This window comes from Elephas maximus, chromosome 12 (assembly GCF_024166365.1).
Source record: "Elephas maximus indicus isolate mEleMax1 chromosome 12, mEleMax1 primary haplotype, whole genome shotgun sequence".
Taxonomy (NCBI): domain Eukaryota; kingdom Metazoa; phylum Chordata; class Mammalia; order Proboscidea; family Elephantidae; genus Elephas; species Elephas maximus.
This window is the reverse complement of record NC_064830.1, coordinates 68,868,413-68,876,530: the sequence shown is the minus strand read 5'-3', so window position 1 is coordinate 68,876,530 and position 8,118 is coordinate 68,868,413. Positions and strand designations below refer to the sequence as shown.

Here is an 8,118-nt window from a genome sequence, read left to right as displayed (position 1 = left end):
CGACATCAACATCCACAGCCCTCACTTTTCTCCCAGGATCACGTTCACTGTCTCCCACTTCCACCTCTGAGCCGGAACCGTCTCCTTCCTGACAACCCTTTTCTTCACCCTCTCTTCCTCGTTTCTCCGCTCCAGCGCTTTCTCTTGTCGGCCTTCCTTCCCCGCCACCTCATTGGCCCATTCCATGGCGAGCCCCTCCTGCCCTGGACCCTCCCGCCCCACCCCCCCAGGAGCCGAGCCCCCCCACCCACCTGCGACTGCGCTCTGGGTCCGGTGCGCCCCGCCCCCATCCCCTCCCCTGAGCGGAGGTGGCACTGCGGAGCGCAAGCTCGCGTCCCACCCGTGCTCTGCCCCCGGGCACCCGAGCCGATCTGCTGAGAGAGGGGCGCTGAGCCTGGGGCCTGGGCTCCAGGTGTGCTCAGGAAAATGAAGCAGGTAGGACGGCGGGGATGCTGGTGGTGGCGCGGATGGGAGGAGCCCGCGGGGGAACCAGAGAGGAGGAGGGATGCGCGCAGCTGGGAAGCTGGGGCTGGACTGGACCCCAGATGGAACCTGCCGAAGACCAGTTGGGCCTGGTCAGGAGGGTGGAAAGGGCCTTGGATCGCAGCAGGCCTCGTGTTCTGAGGAACCGCCTGGGAGACCAGCAAGGTGGCTCCAGGGATGCCAGACGGTTGGGGTGAGGTGAGGTGTGCAGCCCAGGGCAGGCCTCCCATCTGTCTTTGGTGTCCCCCTCCCCCAGGCCCTGGTGGATGATACTGAGGATGTGTCCCTGGACTTTGGCAATGAAGAGGAGCTGGCTTTTAGGAAAGCCAAGATCAGGTAGGATGGACCCTGGCTTTTGGGCAAGCATTCCCCAAAGCTGTCAACTCATTCATTCATTCAGAATTTATTGAGCACCTACTGTGCACCAGGCTGGGGCTAGGGACACAATGGTGACAGATCAGACAAGGTCCCTACCCTCTTGGAGCCTGCAGTCTGCTTACTGACAGTGAACGTGGCCGTTGTTCATGACACCGTATTGAACGGAGCAGGCAAACACATTCACAAGATAATTACAGAGTGTGAGGATAGCTGGGAGGAAAACCAACAGGGCGATGACAGAGAAAGTAACTGAGGAAGGCCACTTGCCTCAGCACAGCCAGGGAGGGCCTCTCTGAGGGGGTGACATTTGAGCTGAGCCTGGATGATGAGAAGCAGCCAGCCATGGGAGACTCTAGGCGGAGAGTGGTCCAAACAGAAGGCACAGCAGGTGCAAAGGCCCCGAGGCTGTGCTGGAAGGTCAGAAAAAGGCCACTGTGGCTGGAGGGTAGTGGGTGAAGGGACAGTGGTGTTGACAGGCTGAAGAAGTGGATAAGGGCTTGAATTCTTGTTCTAATCCCTGCTTCAGCTTCTGTTAGACAGACATAGTGTCTGGGCTGAGTCCCCTGCCTGCCTGAGACCATCAGCACCCTGGAAGGCGAAGCACCAAGGCATGAGGAATGACCCATAAATGCCACTGCCAATGATCCCTCTTTTTTGTTGACCCTGTTCTTTACCAAGCATGATCTCCTTCTCCAGGGACTGGTCTCTCCTGACAACATGTCCAAAATGTGTAAGACGTAGTCTCACCATCCTTGCTTCTAAGGAGCATTCTGGTTGTACTCCTTCCAAGACAAATTTGTTCATTCTTCTGGCAGTCTATGGTATATTCAATATTCCTCTCCAACACCACAATTCAAAGGCCTCAATTCTTCTTCAGTCTTCCTTATTCACTGTCCAGCTTTCATATGCATATGATGCAATTGCAAATACCATGGGTTGGGTCAGGCGTGCCTTAGTCTTCAAGGTGACATCTTTGCTTTTCAACACTTTAAAAAGGTCTTTTGCAGCAGATTTACCCAATGCAATGCGTCTTTTGATTTCTTGACTGCTGCTTCCATGGGTGTTGACTGTGGATCCAAGCAAAATGAAATCTTTGACAGCTTTGATCTTTCTCCATTTATCATGATGTTGCTTATTCATCCAGTTGTGAGGACCTGGTACCACTGCAAATCTCCTTCCAGTCATCAGAGACAGCAGGTGCGGGGCCTGGCACCTGAATTTCCAATGATTGTCCTTAAGGAAACGCACTCTAAGAGAACTGGAATCTTGGGTAAAGAATCTTATAGAACATCTAAACTCATATACGTATTCACCAAGTCTTTATGGAGTATCTCTGTATGCCTAACTGTGGGCTGGTGGCTGGGGTCACCCCTGCCCTGTGGAGTTGCCCAGTCTAGAGCAGGACTGGTGCACCTCAGCAGTGCTGATGTTTTGAGCCAGATGTTTCTTTGATGTTTAGGATGTCTGGCAGCATCTCTGGCCTCCACCCACCAGATGCCCCCTACTTATGACAACCAAAAATGTCCCCCAGACATTGCCACACATCCCCTGGAAGGTACATTTGCCCCCGATTGAGTGCCTCTGGTGTGGAGGGAGCTGTAGGCATGCCCACAAATGTTATAACTCAGTGTTTTAAATGCTGTGACTGGGCAGAAGATCAGGAACCTACCCTGGTCAGGGAAGACTCCCTGGAGGAAGTAACAGGTACGCTGAGACAGGTAAGGGTGGGTAGGAGTTTGCTAAGCTGAGGAAGGGTAGAGTGTCACAGAGGGAACAGTACACGTGAAGGCCTGGAGGTCAGATGATGAGTTTAGGGAGTAGAGAGTTGTTCATAGCAGCGGCCTTAGCAGAGGCGGGGCTAGACCCCAAAGGGCTTAAAAGCTAAGTTCTAAAGCTGCGCTGCCTACTAGAACTTTCTGTGAGGATGGAAGTGTGCTATAGCCGCACTATGCAATACGGTTGTCACAGGTCATGCTAGCGTGATCGGGAACTGAAATGTTCATTGTATTTCACTTTAATTAATTTAAATTAAAATAGCCACATGTGGTTATCATACTGGACAGGGCAGTTCTAGAGTTTGAGTTTTATTTTTCAGGTCAATGGTCATCGCCGAAGGGTTCACACAAAGCAGTGATGTGATCAGAATTGCAGGGTGGAGAATGGATTGTAAGGGGCAGAATGGAAGAGGATGCAGAGTGTTACGGACTGAACTGTGTTCCCCCCTCCCCCTGCCCCCTGCGTAAGATATGTATGGGAATCCTAACCCCTGTACCTGTGGATGTAATCCTGTTTGGGAATAGGGCTTCCTTTGTTATATTAATGAGGTCACATCAGTGGAGGGGGTATCCTAGACATAATCGCTTCTGAGTTATACAAAGGGCTGATTAGACATGGGAGCAAGCACCAAAGGGGGAAGGCAGGTGCCACATGAGGACTGCCAAGGCACCAAGGAGCTCCAGGGCCACAGAAGCTGAAAGAGACAAGGATCTTCCCCCAGAGCAGAGAGAGAGAGCTGATGCCCTGAATTCAGACTTCTGGGGCCAGGGCAGAGGCATGTCCTCAGTGGGAACAGGATGTCACACTGGGGTTCTCGCTGGAGTTGGAAACGGTCCCTGCTGTTAAAAGATGTGTTTGTGCTTTCGAGGCATTGTCCTCATAAAATTTCTCTGGATCCAAAGGTCATGGGTAACAGTGGATTCCTCCCCACAACAGGATCAAGTCCTCTGCCCAGGCCAGATTGCTTAGATCTCACTGTGGTCTCGATTGTCAGACCTGGTTTGTTCATGTGGCTTGGTCAGCATTTCATGGTGGTCTTTGTACAGCCCAAATTCAACCTATTGCCATTAAGTCGATTCTGACTCATAGCGACCCTATAGAACAGAGTAAAACTGCCCCATAGGGTTTCCGAGGAGCCCCTGGTGGGTGTGAACTGCCACTTTTGGTTAGCAGTCGTAGCTCACAACCACTGTGCCACCAGGGATCCTTGAACAGCCCATTGAGTGTCAAATTGGGAACACTATCCTCTGGCCTTAGACACTACAGGGAGGCCTGTATTAGTGGGCCCAGGTCCTAAGGTAAAAATCGCATGTAATGAAAACTACCCATCCAAATCCCATCAACTAGATGGGGGTCGAGTAGCCCATCAAGTAGAGTGACATTTTGTCTTTCAAGAAGTCTAGCACACACCCTTTTACTCATTACTGAAGTCACTCCTGAGGCTTAGCCTTCAGCCAAAGATTAGCCAGGTCTATACGGCCAACAGTAACACACGTGAAGGATGTGCCTCATAGTTCAATCATGAAAACGAGACCAATGGGCACACTAGCCCAAAAGCAAAGACGAGAAGGCAGGAAGGTACAGGAAAACTGGACGAATGGAAACAGGGAAGCTGGGGTGGAGAAGGGAAGACAGTTGACACATCATGGGGTTGGCAACCAATGTCACAAAACAATTTGTGCATTAAATATTCAATGAGAAACTAATTTGTTCTGTAAACTTTCACCTAAATCATAATTGAAAAAAAAGAAAGGAAAGAAGTCTAGCACATTGGATACAAAAGCTGTTCCTTAAATGAGCCCAGATGAAATTGTTGGCTAGATGTGTTGGACAAGTTATACTGAATGAAAAACAATAGTAGCAAACCCTTACCTAGCACTTACTCTACGCAGGCACCAGTCTAAGTGTTTTACTTGCAATCATTCATTTAACCTGCATTACTAACCTATGAGGTAGACATTATTATTTTATCAGTTTCAAGGTTAAAGGAATTGAGACAAAGAGCATTGAGTGGCTTGTCCAATGTCACACAGCTATTCAGTTGCAGGGCTGGGATTTGAACCCTTAAATCTGGATTTAGAGTCTACAGGCCTCTTACATTACGCTGTTTAGGGGTAGATGTTCACACAGGGAGAGACTTGTGCAGAGCCCCTTGGCAGGGACAGCAGACTCAGGTTTCCATCTTATGCTTCCTTGGGGTGCTTTGGGGCATCTTGGGGTGGCTTTTTCATTGTGTAGAAGTGCCCCATCTGTATAAGGCAGAGTTTCTCAAACTCGGCACTATGGACCGACCCTCTGGGCCTGATAATCCTTTGTTGTGAGGGGTATCCTGGGCATTGCAGGACATTGAGCAGCATCCCAGCATCTGCTCACTAGATGCCAGGAGCACCTTCCCCCCATGTGTCAACCAGCAATGTCTCTAGACATTGACAAATGTCCCCTGGGGGTCAAAATTGCCCCTGGTTGAGAGCACTGGTTCAGATTATTCTCTCTCTTTCTCGGTTGGATTTGGGTAGGCGAAATTTGCGTCTGAGAGGACTCAGAGCACTCCCAATGCCTCTGTAGTGAGGTGGGCACAGGAGTAGCTGGAGGGGTAGGGGACAAGGAACGGGAGTGGGGAGATGATGGTGGAGATGACAGTATAGATGACAGCTTGGTGGCTACCCATCATTCTGGGAAATCAGTTTAAGGACATCTGTGAATCACACACACACACCATGCTCCAACACACCAAGGAGAAGAACTTTGGTTTTTCTTTGTTGTTATTCCAGGAGGTCTGATCAGGGCCCCTCTCTCAGACCCCATCTCCAGTGCCTTTGGGGTCAAGTCCTTGCTGACCCCCTCAATATTCTAAAATCTGTTTTAAAAACAGAGACATACGACAGCATAAGCAGGTCCCACCAAGAACTAATTGTTAAATTTTAAGGAAGGCCCTCGATAACTGGCAGAATCGGGAACTAGACAGATTTCAGTTCCCTTTGATTGCGGCACGACGTTACATATTTTGAAATTAACTCCTTGCAGCTACACCAACTTAACTTCCCCTTATCTATATTCCTTGTTAACACGAAATTGATTGCATAAGCCATGCTGACAACAAAGTCACTGAGGAGAGATTTCTGCTGGACTGTGACCACACCATCTTGGGAGAACATTTGGGGACAGGGAGGGGACACTGGTCGGGCCCCTTGATGTTGGAGATTTTGATATTGCACAGCAGCTTGGCTGCATGGACCTGGCATGTTTAATTCACTCATTCACTTATTCCAGGGGTTCCCAACCTCGACACTGTTGGTACTCGGGGCCGGATCATTCTTTGCTGTAGGGGCTGTACTGTGCACTGTAGGACATTCAGCAGCATCCCTGGCCTCTGTCCACTGTATGTGCGTTGCAATCCCCAGTTGTGACAAGCAAAAATGCGCCCAGACATGGCCAAAGATTTCCAGGGTGAGGGGTACCATCATCGCTGGTTGAGATCTACTGGTTTATTTGTTCACTCACTTATTTATTCATGGAATCAACAAAACTTTCAAGGACTTTTGTGTGCTGGGCACTGTTCTAGGGGACACAAGGAGAACCAGACAGGCCTCGTACCTGCCCTCACGGAGGAGCTGATGTTTTAATTAGGCAGAAGACGATAAACATATCAGCAAATATATAAACAAGGTAATTTCAGATAGTGCTAAATGCTCCAAAGGGTAACGTGATAAAAAGGCGTCCAGGGCCAGGGGACTTTTTTAGATCAGGGAGGTGCTCAGAGAAGGCCTCTCTGAGTGAGAAGAAGGAGCCAGAGTTGGGACGATCTACGGGAAGAGAGTTCCAGGCAGAGGGAACAGCACGTGCAAAGGCCCTGTGGTGGGAGGTGTACTTAGGTGTACAGTACTTGTCAGAACTGGGCCAGGGTGTAGAAAGTGGGAGAGTGGGATGAGGAGACGCAGCTGGAGATTCGATAGGGGAAGGATCTTTTGGGGCTTTGAAGATCAAGATGAGGAATTTGGAGATTTCATCAGTGTTTGATGAGCAATCTTTGGAAGGATTTGAGCTGGGTGAGGCACGACCTAATCAACATGTGAGAAAGCGGCCTCTGACTGCTGAGTGGCCTGAAGGGCAAGGGTGGAAGCAGGTGGGGTGGGGGTGGGGAGTTTGTTTGGAAGCAGTGAAGGGACCAGGGTGAGAGATGCAGGTGGCTTGGACTGGCTGACCTCCAGGAACATCTTGCAACTTGGCTCGGGTTGAACTCTGTCCAAAGTCTGGGGTTTGCCTGTCTGGGACCTCTGAGCTTAGAGAGAGAAGGTTGAAGATGCTGAGTCCCAAATGTAGGCTGAGGGGTCCAGCTTCATCAGCATCCCCAGGGGAACTCAAACACACGATTCAGGTTCTTGGGCTACATCCTTGGAGGTGCTGATTCAGTAGTTGCTCCCATGAGTGTGAAACGCTGTGATTGTAATGTACCCCAAAGGACTTGGCGTATTTTTCTAGGTTGTCCATTTCTGGGTAAGTAGGGAGTGTTACACAAGTGTGTGTGTGTATGTGTGTGTGTGTCCTCACTTTCACTGGTGCAGCGTGTGGATATAGTAGATTCTTGTTAACCTATTCACGGTAGTTACGTTCTATAACGTTGCCCCAGACACTGAGTTAGCAAATACTGAACCACTGCTCCTAGGGGAATCACAGGGCTGGGTTCCTGCAAGCCTCTGGTCACAACATCAGCTGGCCAGTGGATACCCTTATTTTATGTGTGTTTCTGTTTAAAGACACCCTATTTAATACACACAGTTGATTCACTGACATTGAACTCAGGGGCAACAGCACTATAATTCACGCTTGAATGAGGCTTATCTAACACACGTATTTTCTCCATAAGGCATGCTGTAGCCTTCTTGCACGTATGAACACTAGACAGTACTTCAGCACTATGCTTGGGAGCCATTTTAAGCAGCGAAATCACCAACAGAAAGCACAAAAACGTAAAAAACATGGCACTATATAGATTATACAGGAAAAGGAGACATGTCTACGGTCTGAGCTGAAACAAAAAGACAGGGAGCATCGCCTTGTTTACCCTCAGCTGGGAATGTGCATGTCGTGACTCAGATTTTTCAGTTCTCTGCACGTGACCTTGAATGACTGGGAAAGCACAGTGAGTATTGATTTTGGGGTCACCGATAACTTTTAGCAACTAGGAGAATTCACAAATACGGAATCCACGAGTAATGAGGATTGACCGAGTATTGATACAAGGCTTGGCCATATGTTCTGGCACGTGACATCAATGCGAATTCCTTAGTAAAGGCAAACTTAAAACATTGAGGTTGGAATCCCAGGGGAAAGCCCCCTGTGGTTGCCCTTCTCGAGCCCTGAGGAATCCTCTTCATACAGCGCTCAGCCTCAGGGGACCAATTGCTCACTCTTCACTCATTGAAGGAGCAAGACTTCTAAGATGACTCAGAACAGCCTTGAGTCCTGTTGCTGGATCCCCAC

At 49.4% G+C, this 8,118-nt stretch overlaps 1 protein-coding gene across 3 annotated transcripts in view; it reads left to right on the top strand.

Annotated features, from left to right (window-relative positions):
- Window positions 1-296: 296 nt before the first annotated feature.
- TVP23A (trans-golgi network vesicle protein 23 homolog A) overlaps window positions 297-8,118 on the top strand; it is a 28,252-nt gene continuing 20,430 nt past the window's right edge. For all 3 annotated transcript variants that reach the window (XM_049903630.1, XM_049903631.1, XM_049903627.1), the window contains exons 1-2: window positions 297-435; window positions 740-819. In XM_049903630.1, the coding sequence (XP_049759587.1) occupies window positions 427-435; window positions 740-819 (89 nt within the window). In that variant the 5' untranslated portion in view covers window positions 297-426. The remainder of the gene's footprint in view (window positions 436-739; window positions 820-8,118) is intronic.